At 46.6% G+C, this 18,162-nt stretch overlaps 1 protein-coding gene across 1 annotated transcript in view; it reads right to left on the reverse strand.

Moving 5' to 3' along the window:
• The window catches only part of KPNA4 (karyopherin subunit alpha 4), a 50,670-nt gene extending 44,141 nt beyond the window's left edge, over window positions 1–6,529 (reverse strand). Inside the window, exon 1 of the mRNA XM_073674809.1 lies at window positions 6,081–6,529. Within this exon, the coding sequence (XP_073530910.1) occupies window positions 6,081–6,149 (69 nt within the window). The 5' untranslated portion in view covers window positions 6,150–6,529. The remainder of the gene's footprint in view (window positions 1–6,080) is intronic.
• Between the last annotated feature and the right edge of the window lie 11,633 nt (window positions 6,530–18,162).

The raw sequence follows: 18,162 nt of genomic DNA on the forward strand, positions 1-18,162 counted from the left end.
CATCCATAACGACCCAAGCCATAAAAAAATAAACACGGCAAAAATGTTCAAAAGGTGTATACAAAAAAAATGGTATCACTAAAAATGTCACATTGAACAAAGAATGCGGCCCCCCAAATTCAAATTTTTTCCATGTGCGGCCCATATACCCAGCCGAGTTTGAGACCCCTGCTCTAGTGGCACAGTGTAGCAAAGTGTCACAACCCAAGATCTGTCTTGATGTTGATGTATTCGCTCAAAGTAGACAATAAATCCAATTCTCAGAAGAAACTCTGCACAGATTTTCAGCTACAGGATAAAACGCAGAATCCCAGGAATGACTAAAAAATGTTTTGAAAGAACGTATAGAGGAAAAGTGTGGGATGCTGCATTACATAACTTGAACATTCTCTAAGAACAATGCATGTCCTTTCCAAGGGATATGAGATAATTTACCGATCGCTTTGGGTCTGACCACTGAGAGCCACATCGCATTGCCGATCCATTCATTCTTATGGGAGCGGCAAAGACCAGCTGAGCGCAGCGCTCTGCTATCCTCGATAGTCACATTAAAGAATGAATTAAGCGACAGAGCGCATGATAGACCATTGTTCCATTCACACGGGGCTCTCCAGATCGGTTGGGGTACCAGCGGTCAAATCCCCAAGCAAACAGAATGTTACCTACCCCCTTACACATGGATCGGGAATAACTTCCAAGCATGAGAGGACCCCTTTAACTCCTTCACACCATGGCCATTTTCCATTTTTTCCTCCCTTTCTTCCAAGAGCCATAACTTTTTTTTTTAGACTTCCCTTAAAATAGCAGTATGAGGGCTGTTTTTTTTTGTGGGAAGAACTGTACTTTTGAACAATTTTACCATATAGTATACTGGAAAATGGGAACAAAATTCCAAGTGATGATGAAATTACCAAGTTCACTGTATTGTAAAACTGACCTGGCAATATGATTCCCTGGGTCAGTACAAGTACATAGATACCAAACATGTAGAATTTATTTTTTTATTTAAGTGGTGAAAACATTTTTTTTTTTTTTAGAAAATGTGTGAATTTTTTTTTTTTTTGAGTTTTTTTCCTTGACCCATAGCGTTTTAATTTTTGGGAACTGGGGCAGGGTGATTATTTTTTGCACCTTGAGCTGACATTTATTGATACAATTTTGGGGTAGATACGATGCTTTGATCGCCTCTAATCGCATGTTGCGACAGCCAAAAAACACAATTCTGGAGTTTATTTTTTTCTCGTATTGCCTTGCTGTTTACTGACTGGACATTTCTGAACGCAGCAATAACAAATGTGTATTTTTTTTTATTGTTTTATTTTCAAATGGGCAATAGGGGGGGTGATATTTTTAAAAACTTTTTACTTTATTTAGGAGGATCGTAATTACAGGCATTTAGCAGACCCCAGGCTATCATGACAACCGATCGACGCCCCCGATCACGTGACCGAGGCATTGATGGGCGGTCTTCCTGGTTCCAGGTGGATGCCAGGCTGTGGGCGGTGTTACCCTCCCGCGTCACACCCGGCATCCACCGTGCGCTCTACCTCTCCCCATTCATTGGTAAAGCGTGCGGTGGATGCCGGGTGTGACCCCGCCCATAACCCAGCAGCCACCGCGGGGACCCCAATCGCTGAGTCACGTGATGCCTGTGAGCTGCGCTATCAACAGCGGAAGGTATTTACAAAAAGTCTTAGGGACCTGGGGGGTAATCTAAAGTACCGCACAACCCCTTTAAAGAATACCTGTTACCAAGTCAAAAGTGGCCTGTTTTTGTTCTTTAGTCCCACCATGTATTCTGTTTGTCTGGTTTTAATCAACCACATGAAACCAGAGATATGGGCCTTTTTATTTACTGCTGATTTTATGGTCTTTACCAATGGGGTGTGGTTCACAGGATTTTATGGGGTGTGTCATTACATTACTTTGTATAATTACCCTGTGAACAATGCCCCCTTAAATAAAGGCCATACAGACTAAAACTAAATAAAAAGGCCCAGATCTCTGGAACCGACCTGCAAACAATGTGTGGATGAGATTTATAGGTTCTCAACCATTTTGCTAGGTCTATTCTATGTTGCAGTATCCTTGTCAGAATATCCAATGGAAAGGCTGCAAAAAAAAAAAAAAAGCCTTTATGTGTGAACCTACCCTAGCACTTCTGTTGGAAACAGATAAAATGTTTACACCAACACCTCTGGTTAGTGGGCAAGCTGGAAGTGTTTGTACCCCAGCGACTATCAACCCATACTTCTGCTGAACTGACATGTCTGAAAACGTGACCTAATATTACATGCAGGACAATAAATGGCAGGATAAAAGCCATGTCCCAAATAAGTGGTCACCAACCATTGACTACTGCCACAAAAATATAACTCACTGAGGCCATCACGACATCCTGGGAGTTGTAGTTTCACAACTACTGAAAAGTCATATCCTAAACAGATGTGTTATGCAACAGTAAGTACACCTGTGCCCCACAGAAAACACAACTCATCAGGAATAATGTAGACTTCTTATCAGTGACGTCCACAAGGTATTATCAACAGAGAACAAGTAGGGGGTGCGGTGACAACAGAACTTCACCAGCCCACACCATATGGATGGATACAATAAACCAGCTGACGACAACTAACAAATGTATGTCCCTGAATCTGTGTGATAATGTGAGTGAGCTTCAGTGATAGGAATACAATACTAGATCAAGACTTTCCATATGGAGAAGCAATGGACTGCACAGTAAATGGAGGTAAAAGGCAACGTTGTGCCCACTATACAAAGCTCATTGTACATATACAGATATACATCAGCAGTGTGCCTACTGTATACTGTGGAGGCCAATGCCAAAAAAGTTGGGACACTAAAATGTAAAGGAAACAAGAATACAATGATCTGGAAATCTTTTATGGCCATATTTTATTCACAACAGAAAATAGAACACTGATCAGAAGGTGAAAAACATTTTTTCCATTTAATTTGCAATTATTAATTAAGAAATTGATTGCAGAAATAAATCAAAAGGTTGGAAAAGTGGTAGTCATGAAAAGCAGCTGGAGGGTCAATTCTCAAAGTTATACAACTGAGTAAAAAGAGCATGTTAGAGGCAGAGTCTCTCAGAAGCAAAGATTGTCAGAGGTTTATCAATCTGAATAACTGTGTCCAAAATCAGTGGGATATTTTCAGAAATGTTCAAGACTTTGAATATTCTACAATCTACAGTACAAATCATCAAAATATTAAGAATATGGAGAAATCCATGTGCATAAGGGACAAGGCCAAGAGTCAACATCAGATGCTTGTCATCTATGGGCCCTCGGGCAGCACAGCATTAATAACAGGCATGATTCTGTTGTGCAAATCACTGCATGGGCTCAGGAACACGACCAGAAATCACTGGCTGAACACAATTCGAAGTGCAATCCACAAATGCAAGATAAAACTATCATGCAAAAAAGCCATATAGCAACATAACCCAGAAACGCTGCCGTCCTCTTTGGGCCAAAGCTCATCTAAAGTGGATTAAAGCAAAATGAAAAACTGTTCAGTAGACACAAGAGTTCAAATTTGAAATTCTTTATGAAAACCACAGGTGCCGTCTTCAGCAGACTCAGGAGAGGGACCATCAAGCTTGTTATCAGCGCACCGTACAGGGCTGTGGAGTCAGTAAGCCAAGCCTCCGACTCCTCAATTTCCACGACTCCGTCTCCCTCATACATGGCTCATGTTTAAATGATAAATTTAATGTAGCACAGATTCATCTCAGCTAAAAGTCTAAACCCTTAGATCAGGAATAGGACAGACATTTATAGGACATTTCATAACTTTCCCAAATTATTATGAAAAAATATTCCCCACAAACTGCACTCAACTACTATACCCAATTTATTATATATTTTACGAGTTGGAGTCTGTCCATTTTTTACCGACTCCACAGCCCTTGTTCAAAAGCCTGCATCTCTGATGGTATGGGGTTGCATTAGAGTCTATGACCTGGGTAGCTTACTATCAATGCCAAGTATTATATAGAGGGTTCAAAACATATACTACCAGGGGCGGTTGAAGACCGAGTTTAAGAACACAATGTTTGAAACGCGTTTGGTTTTCTCTGCCTATGTTTTTCCTCCTGTCCAACCCAATTTTTATTAGCTGTATCAACACGTTATATATATTTTTAAATGATCAAAAAGGGGTTTTTTTTCTACATTTTAAACTGGATCAACTTTTTTTTTCTGTGCTACTAGGGGCAGTCATGTCATTGGTCCCTGTGCGTTTGCACAGGTTGCACCAGAGGTGTAATGGGGCCACTACCACCTCCAAAGCAGCAAGAAGCTTCTCTCACAGACACATTATTGGAAGGCACAGGGCCCATATACTGTTGTTGTACAGTGGCACTCTTCTGTCTGTGTCTGCCCCTGTATGCCACCACATAGACAGCGTCTATTTCAGAAAAGGGCTTGAATATTTCGGCAACATAAGGTTAAACCACAAACTGCATCCATCGCAACAGCCTGGCTTTGCAGACTAGTTCAGGTGATAAACCGGCCTCCTGCAGTCCTGACCCTTCACCAATACTTGGCGCATTATAAATGAAAAATCAAGCAAAGCAGACCCAGAACTGGAGCAGAGAATTCTACATCAGACAAGTTTCCTCTCCCAAAACTAATCGTTCTCAATTCCCAGTCATTTACAGACTGCTGTAAAAAGAGAAAGGGGGGCTTCACAATGGTAGATGTGGGCCGCTCCCAACTTTTGAGATGTGCTGTCAATTTCTAAATTAGTTCATTTTTTCAAATGAAATGGAAAAATGTCTCATATCCCCTTCTGACCTGTGTTCTATGTTCTGTTGTGCCTAAACTAAGGCGATAGATTTCCAAATGATTACACTCTTGCTTCATGTTAGGCACCTTGCCCACCATACACACACCTATAAACACCATATGCACACTCATGCCAAGCGCCGTGCCCACCCTACACACCTATGACCACCATACACACACATGCCAAGCACCGTGCCACAATACACATCTACGACCACGTTAATCACACCTATGACCACCATTCACACAACCGTGCCACGCGTCACGCTCACAAAACACACCTACGACCACCATAGGCACGCCCGTGCCAGGCGCCGTGCCCACCATACGCACACCTACGACCACTATAGGCACGCCCGTGCCAGGTGCCGTGCCCACCATACGCACACCTACGACCACTATAGGCACGCCTGTGCCCGGCGCCGTGCCCACCATACGCACGCCCGTGCCAGGCGCCGTGCCCACCATAAGCACACCTACGACCACTATAGGCACGCCCGTGCCTGGCGCCGTGCCCACCATACGCACGCCCGTGCCCACCATACGCACGCCTACGACCACAAGATGCACGGCCGTGCCAGGCGCCGTCCCCACCATAAACACACCTACGACCACAAGACGCACGCCCGTGCCAGGCACCGTCCCCACCATAAACACACCCGTGCCCGGCGCCGTGCCCACCATACGCACACCCGTGCCCGGCGCCGTGCCCACCATACGCACACCCGTGCCCGGCGCCGTGCCCACCATACGCACACCCGTGCCCGGCGCCGTGCCCACCATACGCACACCCGTGCCCACCATACGCACACCTACGACCACTATACGCACGCCCGTGCCTGGCGCCGTGCCCACCATACGCACGCCTACGACCACAAGATGCACGCCCGTGCCAGGCGCCGTGCCCACCATATGTATATAACCGGCGCCGTGCCATCAGGAGGCGGCACACGATGGCCTGTCTGTCACGCCGTCAGTGCGGGAGGCCGGGCGGGGACTCCTATACGAGGTACGTGCCGGCAGGACTAGGCCTCAGCGCCCGCAGCTCTAGCCGGTTCAGGGCGGAGGATTACACGGGAGCCGCCCTCCTATAACGCGGATGAGGAGCGCTCTCGGCCGCCTCCGCCCTCTCCCTCCGGCCCGGGCCCACATTCCTCCGTCAGGCCCCGGTGATACGACGTCACAGCTGGGCCCGGCAGGGCAGGAGACCGGGGGGCGGTGCGGCGGCCGCGGCAGCCTGGAGCAGGGGCGCGGGGTAACTACCTCTAGGTCGCGGCCTTTGTTCTTGAAATTCTTCAGCCGCTGGTTGTCCAGCTTGTCGTTGTCAGCCATGATGGGAGCGCCGGGGCCTCGGTGTCAGCAAGACAACACTCGGGGACAGAGCACGTAGCACTGTGGTTCGCTTCTCAAGGCGGGGACGAAGACGCTGGAGCTCCGCCTGTCCGGTTAGCGCCGCAGCCAGCCCGCTCTCCTGCCGCTAGTCTGGACGGAATGCCGGTAACAAGAAAGCCTCGAACTGGTGGAAATGACTCAGCCCACAGACAGGAATCCCCGCCGCTGATTGGCTGCGCGCTGACCCTTGGGGAGCCAGAATTGCGCAAGGCTTCCGGCTGTTAGTCAGTCCGCCGAGCAGTGAGGGCGCTAGAGCAGCTCCTGGCTGATCAAAGAGAGGGAAAGAAAAGGCGCGTCTGGTGTGTGGTAACAACTTCCGGTGGATCAGGTGGAGAGGGGGCGGGTGTGTGGGGCTATCACGGGTGGACTCACTCGCATACGCCTAATGTCACTAAGGCGGTGCGTCACGTGACGGATAGTCAGATAGCGGGTCATCTAAGTCACGCCCTGACTCCTCCCCTTAGGCAAGTGCCTCAAAGGTGTAGTGTGTGCGATGAAGCCTGGCTGCACTACAGTCGTGGGCGCAAGAGCGCCATGACAGTATGTCACGTGGTATCTGTCTGGCGCTATGATTGGATGTCACGAGGTCTGCAGCTTCAGTGACAATGTGCATTGACTCTAGATTGGGAAGAGTAATCTGATGGATTGCAGAGTCATTTCTTGTCATGAAAAAAATTAAAGGGAGTGTGTCATCACATCACAGACGTCTGAATGAGGCTTTACACAAGACCTGCACAACATACAGCCTGCTTGGCACGTGTGGCCTCCTCATGGATTTCTTTGCGGCCCATAGAGCACCAGTGGATTCCTTCTCTCTTCATCCCGTTCTCCATTTTATTCATGTCTTTTAGATCATTTGAACACTTCAGCGCCAGGACAGGATCAGAAGATCACTCGCCAGCTCCCCGACGTGCCGCGGTGTGATGAGGTTGTGACGCCTCTACTCGAAAAGCCCTTTTCTTTACCCTGGGAGATGGGGGACTCGGAGTCGGGTCCTGTGATGGAGAGATGGGGTGCAGCCGTGGCCTGGACCCGACCCGTGCTCAGGGCCGTCACATTAAAAAAAGATGGTATGGGCTTATCCAGGTTGAGTGGCTGATTTACGACTACGCCACCTGTGGCACCTGGTGAAGGCCACCAGCGCCGCTGCAGTCCGCTGAGGCATGGTGGTATGGCGGCCATAGTTATTACTACTCCCCACAGGCGGAGCGAGGCCTCAGGGCAGAAAGACAGGATGGTGAGGGTAGTTGTAGTAGAGGATAACGGATGCCGCGTCGCGCGGTGTGGCGCAGAATAAACAGTCCGGAGGCCATAGGGGTGAACTTCCAAGGCTTTACTCACTTTAGAGTTAGCAGAAGGAAGGCGACTCTCTGCTCCGTGCGGAGTCCTGCTGTCACCAGAGACGGGGGTCCGGCAACCTCCGAGTAAGTCCAGCGTTCAATTAGGACCCTGAACCAGAGGGTTCCTGAACTAGAGACCGAATCCTTTCCTGTCCGTGTGTGTGCGAATAGGTCTCCCTCTGAGCTCCTCTCAGAACAAGGGCACGGGTGGCAGCTCCGCTCCTTCTGATACTCGGTGGGATCCCCTGGGCCTACCGGGCTTTCCCGATCCAGGACGTGGAGTAGCAAGGTCGGGGGCCGGTACCCCTCTTGCAGCCGGACTCCCTCTGAATATATCAGGTTGGCGAGGACAGGTGGCGTACACCGCTCCGTCTGCATCCTCCCAGGGATCCATTTGCTATGGAGCCGCACTCTTAAGCTCCGGGCCTTCTTAACCGGGTTGAGACATCCCTCGTCCACAATCTTCCCCTCGTCCCAAGGCCGGGACACGAGGGCTGTGTCTCCATCCGATGCGGGCCCACACAGGATCCACTTTCAGGGTAGGAGACTAATGTACCCTCCGCAATTGACAGCATAAAGACAGTCAAAGCGATCAAAGAGCAGTCAAAGACCCAAAACCCCAAATGGCTTTTAATTAAATATGAAATTTAAAGTGTAACTAACTTGTAAGTCCTCCACCCTCACCCACTAACTGGTTCCCCTAACTCTTGGTTCCCCAGTCTCCCTGTAACCAGGAGGGCAGCACCTAGTGCATACTAGCCCCCTCTGGTGGAGAAATGTGGTGTTGGCTGCAAGGTCTGGTCACGATCATCACACTGTTGTTACCTCAGAGGAGGAACACTACACTTCATTAAAGAAGTGCAGCATCCCTGTGGCGGTCGAACCCTCAGGGGCGCCACAAGATCATCGCGCTGTTGCTGTCACTGCAGAGGCGGCGAGGATGTAGCAAATTATTATTGTGGGGGTTACTGTGAAGGCACATTATGGGGAAATGGGGGGATTATGAGAGATGTAGTGTGGGGGGATATTACGATTGGTTCTGTATGACTGTGGCCCTTGGATCAACAAATGTTGTTTACCCCTGCTTTGCACTGAGCAAAGCTGAGTTATGGTTTCTCTGCTGTGCTCTGAACACTGCGGTGACCGCGGTGGTGATGGCCGGTCGAACAACCTGACATTGTTGTGTATTAATACCAGGCTACCGAGCTGTTCTGGGAGTAACTCACTCCACCGGTGAGAACTGCTTGGTAGCCTGATCTTAGTACAATGTCAGGCTGCGGACCTGTGTACACCTCTGCCGCCCAGACCACGTGTCACTTCTTGCCGCTGAACACTACTTGTGTGGTTACAGGGGAATATTATAACTCAGAGCCCTGCTCTGGGCTACAGGAAATGGTGCCTGGCTCCCTCCACAGCTGTGGACAGGATGGATGAGGGGACATGCCAATTTAACCTCAGTATAGGAGATGCGGTTGGACGGGCTGTCATATTTGTAGCCGTGAAGCTGATATTGAGCAGTGAAGGCGAATTGCAAAAGCTTCGTAAAATAACGTTCAACACTGTAAATATTGAGTCTTTTCATAAACTTGATGTATTTATTAATAAAACTTAAAACACCTATGAAGCCGTACCCATGAGTCTAGTGCTACGCCTTCTCTCCCATCAATCACTGACAGGCGTACAGTTGGTCATGTGGCACCCCAGGGGTCCGGTTGCCACAGTGGCATTGCCTCGCTCACAAGGGGTGATGCCATGCCTGGAAGCAAGGAGGGGTCCCCTAATCAGGTATACCAGCATACAACACTTTCCTGGCTCCAGACCAGGAAGGGGGAGCTCCTCCCCTTCAAACTGGAATCTGGAGGCGGGGTTAGAAGGAGTTAGTTGAAAAGAGAGTTGGAGTCAGGAGAGCGATGAGGGAGAACCTGGGGAAGGGAGCTGTAAAGAAGCTCAACCCAGAGAGAAGCGCAAGGGAACCGGACATCGGAGTCCATGATTGTGGGGCACTGAAGGCCCAGCAGCTAAATCCGGAGGGCAGGAGACTGCAGGTCTCCTGGCCCCACCAGACGCCCGGCGGCTCAGCAGCACCATAGGGCCCAGCACCGGCACGTGAGAGCGACTCTTGAAAAGGGCCTGAGCTGCCTGCCATACAGGTGAGGAAAAAGACGTTTTACTCAGGGACGAGGGCCCCAGCATAGCTTCAAGCAGCAGGGCCAAAGAGAATAGCGCAGAGGGAAGGCCTACAACTTCACCTGGTGAGGTGGATCCCCAACTTGCTTCCAGGCCGCCCGGACCTCCACTACCAGCTAGTACCTGTGCCCCGGCCGGCTCTGACAAACCGCAAGTAAAGATAGAGGAAACCGCCATTAATTTGTTGCCTGGTCATTACCTGCGCCCTCAGCCCTGCATTACACCTCACCAACAGCATCTACCTACACAATTCATCATATACTACTCTGGAGCTTAGCTCTGCCTGTGGAGAGCTGAACCAACTCTGCTGCGTCACCATCAGCTCCAGAGGATCTGCACCGCAGCGGCGGCCCCATAGAGCCGCATACCACAGGTGGCGTCACGAACATTATCTCTAAAAAATTTATTCCCCTTTTACTTTTCCTTTAATTGACCGCCCTGGGTCACGGACTGGTTCACTGCCACCGTGAAATCCTCAGCACCGACCGGCCCGGCTACCGAGTACCCCACGGTCCCAGGGGGCGCGTCAGTCGCATCATCTAGCATCATTTATGGTGAGGAGATGATCGGGCCCATGATTAATATGTAAAACTATGGGACTGCTGTATTTTTTCTTATTGGCTATATGCTTATATGTTACGTAGTATAAAAGTTATGGATCAGGATATACGTCATTCCATGTTATTTGGTGCGCAGAAAGGAAACTCCTTAATATTATAAAGGATAAAAATTGGCACTCTTTATGGAGAAATGTATTCAGAAAATGCAATCCACTATGTAATGTTTCAATCATAACACTCTGACCTTCATCAGACTATGATAAACAACAATGAAACATAAAATTAAAAAAGAAAACAAGAGAACATCAACAATAAACATGGGATAATCAGTTCAATCGAAAAAAATTACAATATCCTGGTATAATAATAGTGTTGATATAGGACTTGAGAGGTGACACAAGTCTCCTATAGTTGTCAACCACAGTACTTATCTAATGCAAAAAACAGCGTAATGAACTGGTCTCGTCATAGAAGTGGAAGGTATGTAACTCGAGTCAATCTTGTGTGTATGGAATAAACCCAAAGAAAATAAAAAAAATGGGAGAGTTAATGTAGTAAGGTAAAAAAAAAATGTAAAACAGTAGCAAATGTGAAAATATGGAGAGAATTTTTTTTTTTCTTTCCTTGTGAAAAAAAAGGCAGGAAAAAGAAGGGGGGCAGCAACTGGACTATGAACTACAAGTAGGGTGAACAACTATGTATGTGAGACTATATGTGCATATGTTGATTATATGCACCTAAAGAGGTAAGTAGTGACATGGTAAGGGGGCCATTTTGGGGGATGTAAATTTCACTTTGGCACAGAAATTACAAAGGCCGTATTTAAAATAGTAGGCAGGTCACTGAAAGCACAGTGACCTCTCAGAGGCCAGAGGTAGGCATACATAATGAGAGCACCAGCTACAGCCCCTCCCCAAAGTCCCACCCCAGAGCACCAGCATATCATTATGGCAGAACTGAAAATAAAGATTATAAAAGAACTACTGGATGGATTTCATCAACGAAGGTATAATTTTACTCAGTGTACAGTGGGTACGGAAAGTATTCAGACCCCTTTAAATTTTTCACTCTTTGTTTCATTACAGCCATTTGGTAAATTCGAAAAAAGTTCATTTTTTTCTCATTAAAATACACTCTGCACCCAATCTTGACTGAAAAAAACAAATCTAGAAATTTTTGCAAATTTATTAAAAAAGAAAAACTGAAATATCACATGGTCATAAGTATTCAGACCCTTTGTTCAGTATTGAGTAGAGGCACCCTTTTGAGCTAGTACAGCCATGAGTCTTCTTGGGAATGATGCAACAATTTTTTCAAACCTGGATTTGGGGATCCTCTGACATTCTTTCTTGCAGATCCTCTCCAGTTCCGTCAGGTTGGATGGTGAACGTTGATGGACAGCCATTTTCAGGTCTCTCCAGAGATGCTCAATTGGGTTTAGGTCTGGGCTCTGGCTGGGCCAGCCAAGAATGGTCTCAGAGTTGTTCTGAAGCCACTCCTTTATTATTTTAGCTGTGTGCTTAGGGTCCTTGTCTTGTTGGAAGGTGAACCTTTGGGCAAGTCTGAGGTCCAGAGCACTCTGGAAGAGGTTTTCATCCAGGATATCTCTGTACTTGGCCACATTCATGTTTACTTCAGTTGCAACCAGTCGTCCTGTCCCTGCAGATGGAAAACACCCCCATAGCATGATGCTGCCACCACCATGTTTCACTATTGGGATTGTACTGGGCAGGTGATGAGCAGTGCCTGGTTTTCTCCACACATACCGCTTAGAATTATAACCAAAAAGTTCTATCTTCGTCTCATCAGACCAGAGAATCTTATTTCTCATAGTCTGGGAGTCCTTCATGTGTTTTTGAGCAAACTCTATGCGTGCTTTCATATGTCTTGCACTGAGGAGAGGCTTCCGTCGGGCCACTCTGCCATAAAGGCCCGACTGGTGGAGGGCTGCAGTGATAGTTGACTCTGTGAAACTTTCTCCCATCTCCCTACTGCATCTCTGGAGCTCAGCCACAGTGATCTTGGGGTTCTTCTTTACCTCTTTCACCAAGGCTCTTTTCCCACTATTGCTCAGTTTGGCTGGCCGGCCTGGTCTAGGAAGACTTCTGGTGGTCCCAAACTTCTTCCATTTAAGGATTATGGAGACCACTGTGCTCTTAGGAACCTTGAGTAATGCAGAAATTCATTTGTAACCTTGGCCAGATCTGTGCCCTGTCAGAATTCTGTCTCTGAGCTCCTTGGGCAGTTCCTTTGAGCTCATGATTCTCATTTGGCCTGACATGCACTATGAGCTGTGAGATCTTATATAGACCGGTGTGTGCCTTTCCAAATCAAGTACTATCAGTTTAATTAAACACAGCTGGACTCCAATGAAGGAGTAGAACCATCTCAAGGAGGATCACAAGGAAATGGACAGCATGTGACTTAAATATGAGTGTCTGAGCAAAGGGTCTGAATAATTATGACCATGTGATATTTCAGTTTTTTAATACATTTGAAAAAATTTCTACATTTCTGTTTTTTTTTTCAGTCAAGATGGGGTGCAGAGTGTACTTTAATGAGAAAAAAATGAACTTTTTAGAATTTACCAAATGGCTGCAATGAAACAAAGAGTGAAAAATTTAAAGGGGTCTGAATACTTTCCGTACCCACTGTAATGGTGCCCACCTGACAGCGTATGTGGTTTATCCTGCTGACAGGTGCTCTTTAAGCAAGATGAGATGAGGTTCTAGTGGTAAGATCAAATCAAAGACCTGTTTGACCTGATTTCCGCTTACTCATGGTGGCAGCAAACCCTCGGTACTCGGTCCCCAGCAGCCACTATTTATCCCGGTGTGGCATCCCGCCTTGTACTAGCACGTGTCCAGGAACATCACCCGTGCCCTTACCAACGCAGTTACTGGGATTGTCCACTTAACAACCGACACGTGGACAGGCATGCTGCATTTCCCTGACTGCAGACTGGCTGAACATTGTGCAGGCCGGGGCTTTGTCCTCCCTGACATGTCACATGTGCTACTGACGCCGAGGATTGCTGGCCCTACTTCTATCAGGGTTTCCTCTACCTCCTACACCGGTTCCTGCACCCCCTACTGCTCCTTCTCATCCTCTATCTCCGATTTGCAGTGGAGACTTAAAGCTAATTGAAAGAAAAAAGGAAAAAAAGCTTATATGAAGAGATAGATAATACAGATAATTTCACAACAAATTATAACATTGCACCCTTTAGTGTCTTGTGTGTGGAGCTTATCCGGCAGCTTTTTATGATTAAATGAATGAAAAAAACAACTTGGGGTCCCCCCTATTTTTCATAACCAGCCAAGGTAAAGCAGACATCTGGGGGCTTATATTATCAGGCAGGGAAGGACCCTGGTTATTGGACCCTTTCCAGCCTAAAAATACCAACCCGCAGCCGGCCCAGAATTGGCGCTTTCATTAGATGCATCAATTCTGGCCCTTCACCTTGGCTTTTTCCGATTGCCCCAGTGTGGTGGCAATCGGGTAATGTTTTTGGAGTTGATGTCAGCAGCTGGCATTGACATCAAGCACTGGTGTTAGTAATAGAGCGGCGTCTGTCAAACACCTCCATTACTAACCCAGTCATAAAAAGAAATAAACACAGACACAAAAAACATGTAAAAAAAACCTCCCCGACTCTTTCCCTGGTTCACCATTTTATTAAAGAAATATAAAAAAAACTCACACGCCGGTCCGCTGTAGTCCATGGATTCCCACGAGGTCCCACGCTGTCCATAGCCTATGGAGCCTCATTCTGAGAGCGAAGCTCCATAGGTTTAGCAGCAGCCACTGTCAGGTTTCACACTGCACTCCATGAGACCCGGCGGCTGTGATGAGTGGTTACGTCAGTAAGGTTACTGCAGCCGCTGGGTCACAGAGGGCACGCTCCCCAGTCATCATTCCGACTCTTGCACCAGTCTATGGAACTACGTTCTCTGAATGTAGCTCCATTCACTGAACGACGGAGACTGGGATCATGCGGGACCTCCATGTGGACTATGACGGACTGTCATGGGTTTTATTTTTTATTTTTTTTTAATTGAGAAAGAGGGAATTGTATCGGGGAGTGTTTTTTCAAGTAAAGATTTTTTTCTGTGTTTATTTCTTTTTACAACTGCTTTAATAATGGGGGTATACGACAGACTCCTCTCCATTACTAACCCCTGGCCCCTGGGCTTGATGTCAGCACTAGCTGCTGACATCAACCCCAAAACCCATTACCCCGATTGCCACCGCACCTGGGCAATCAGGAAGAGCTGAGGCTAAGCGCCAGAATTGGCACATCTAATGTGATGCACCACTTCTGGGGCGGCTGAGGGCTGGTATTTTTAGTCTGGGAAGGGACAAATTAACATGGACCTTCCCAGCCTATTGATATCAGCCTACAGCTGTCTGCTTTGCCTTTGTGGTTGTCAAAAATCGGGGGGGGGGACCCCACATCATTTTTTTTTTAGGATCTCCCCAGTTTTTATAACCAGGAAAGGCAAAGCAGACAGCTGTGAGCTGATATTAATAGGCTGGGAAGGTCCCTAGTTATCTTGCCTTTCCCAGCCCAATAATATCAGGCCCCAGCTGTTTGCTTTCCCTTAGCTAGTGATTAAAAATGGGGGGGACCCCACTTCGTTTTATTTAATTCGTTAAAGGGAATCTGTCAGGTGACTTTTTTTTATTTACTATACTAATGATATCCTGAAATTGGGACTTGGAGGAGTGAGAGCCACGTACTTCCCAGTTAATCAGATGTAAATTCAAGGAACCTGGGTGTGGTGGGGTGTGTGGCTGACATGCTGATTGTGTCAGCTACTTGAACCTGAGCAGGAGCTCAGCATCTATGGACTCTGAAGCGGCTTGAGCCTTTGGTTTTACCCAAAAAAGTGATCTCCTTCCTAGTGCATAGTGCCGTATAGCGATCCCGTTTTGCCGCACGTGACTATCTCACGTGATTGACCCACTTCTGAGCCCTTTCTCATGTGCGCTGCATGACAAGCGGATGAGAAGGTTAGACACTGTGAGTGGTATCACAAAGCGCCACATTGCAAATCGTGCAGCACCTCGTGGTCCCCGGACACTGGTCGCCGTGAGTCAATCTGCGACACATAGCAGTGTGTTGCGCCGCAGCGAGGGCACGATGCCAAAATGGAGAACCCGCAAGCGGGGTCTCCAGCAAAACTTACAGACTTTTATGCTCTAGAAACTTTCATGGCTGCGGTTGTGACAGCACCCGTCCATTCAGCTCGCTTACAGCGAAGGGCCTCTTTGATGGCATCTGATGGGGGAGAGTAGTGGTGACTCTGAGGTACCGCTCACAAAAAAACTGCAATCTCTCCTTGGTTCCTTGCGAGCCTCATTACAGGAAGATATGCGCGGCATCTTGAAAGATTTAAAGGGGGAAATAGATTCTTTTATGAGATTGTATGGTGCATATTGAAACAAACATGGTAGAATATGCTTCATCACATAATGATTTGATAGATCCTCAGGCCCACTATGCGTTTTTCAAGCGCTTTTGCCGTGGAATTTCCGCAGCGAAAACGCTTGGTAATACGTGCCCCATGGTCCCCAGTGAAATTCCGCATGTGCTGTGCACATGCTGCGGAAATTTCCGCTGCGGATTATCATTGCGGAAAAATACGCAGCATGTCCATTAATTTTGTGGACACGCAGCGTAATTGCCGCCATTGACTTGCATTGAATCGCATAATATCCGCATGAGCACATGTGCACATGCGGATATTAAGCAATTCAATGTGCGGATGGTACCTGGGTTTGGAGAAGAGGAGACTCTCATCCAGACTCGGGTACCATAGAACCTGTTAAAAAAAAATTTTTAAATAAAAAATAAAGATTATACTTACCCGGTCTCCTCAGCGATGCGTCCAGTCTCTTGTACGGCTCGCGATGGTCTAAAAGAACCTTCCATGATGTCATTTAGTCATGTGACAGGTCACGCGACCGCTGATGTTGGCAGTCGCGTGACCTGCCACATGACTAAATGACGTCATGAAAGGTCCTTTTACACCACCGCAAGCCGTACAAGAGACCGGACGCAGCGGAGAAAAGACCGGGCGTCATCAGAAGGTAAGTATAATCTTTATTTTTTATTTTTTACCATTTTTATTCTTTTTTTTTAACTATTAACTTGGTCACACTATATAAATCCATGCCGGTTGATTTTAATATTCCTGTATCAAGGACTAGAGATTGTTCTTCATTAAGAGCCACCAGGAAAGAGCTTGGTTTATTAATTATGGAATACCATCTGCATGATATATGGAGATATTTGCATGCCAGTGAAAAGGATCATTCCTTTTTTTCATCTAGACACCATTGATATAGCAGAATTGATTATTTTCTAGTTGACAGTAAAATGTTAGGTTAGGCCGGTTTCACACGTCCGTATATTTCCGATACCAGAGATATCCGTGTCCCCTGTGTCACACGTGTGCCGCCCGTGTGCCGCATCAGGATCATACGTACCAGCACCTGGGAATCAGTGTACAGTTAGCGCTGTTCCTAAGCGCCGGGTGCTGAACGCTGCCCTCATTATGGTTCCCTGCCGGAGCTGCGATCAACACCAGCAGGGACAATGATGAAAGTTGTAGTGTCTGCTCCCGCATTGTCCCTGTGTAAAAATAAGAATAAAATAAAAAATCCTTATACTCACCTGTCCTAAGTGTCCCCCCCTGTAATCCATGCGACCGATCAACAGAGGATCTGGGGAGAATAACTCCTTCAGTGAGCAGGCCAGGACTTCCGCTGAGCTCAGGAGCAGCGTCCTGTCACTCACTGAGCGCAGCTCCTGGGCCCGCTCGCTGCAGCGGCTCATTTTCCATTTGAATGGGTCTACGTGTGTCAGTGTCTCCGGTACATGTGGAAACTGTCACCATACGCATCAGACACACTGACGTGTGAAAGAGCTGAAACTGTGTGGATTCAACGATAGGAGTAGCATCGTGGTCAGACCACGCTCCTATTTCTCTAACAGTGAAGACTCAATATGCTGCAGCTAGACTTCCCATATGGCGTTTAAATACTCGCTTATTATTGGATGCTGATTTTTTTAAAGAAGTAAAGGAAAATTTGACGGAATATTTTGCTAATAACGTGGTGACGGTCTTTAAGGGAATTTCTATCAAACATGCCTCCTTCATAAAAAAAAAGGTCGGAAAAAGTTTTAAATGATTTAATTTTCAAAATTCAACAACTGAAAAAAAAAAAGTCTCTAATTCTAAACAAATTCTGGATAGTTTATCAAAACTCAGATTCCAACTTCGATCTAGATTATTACTTTTATTACTTTTATATAAGAACAACTTAAGGAAATCTAAATGTAGATTTTACGCCTTGGGGGATAAAGCAGGACTTTTATTGGCTAAAAGAGTAAAAAAGAAGCTAAAACAAAAATAGAGTTTCTAGAAGGCCCAAATAAATTAGTTATACAGAATCCGATTGAAATAGCGGAGACATTTGCGTATTATTATTATAAACTTTACAGTTTAAAAGAAGATTGTGTTACTATACAACTAAATACGGAGAGTATATAGTTATATCTTGGGAATTTGAACCTTCCTCAAATCTCTGCAGAATAATTAGGGTATCTAAATGCACCTTTTTCCATACAGGAAATCCAAAATATTATAAAAACGTCTAAAACTAATTCATCGCCTGGCCCAGATAGGCTACCAAATTAATACTATGGTCAATTTATTGAGAATTTATCCACATATTTACTTAGGACTTTTAGTTATTGGCAGAGCGCAGAATCTATAGCTCCAGAAAATCTTGAGGCTAGAATTTTAACTCTTTTGAAACCAGGAAAATATCCGGGGTTACCGGACAACTATAGAC

This window comes from Phyllobates terribilis, unplaced genomic scaffold, assembly GCF_046119375.1.
Source record: "Phyllobates terribilis strain yellow unplaced genomic scaffold, ASM4611937v1 Scaffold_3__8_contigs__length_932513732, whole genome shotgun sequence".
NCBI lineage: Eukaryota > Metazoa > Chordata > Amphibia > Anura > Dendrobatidae > Phyllobates > Phyllobates terribilis.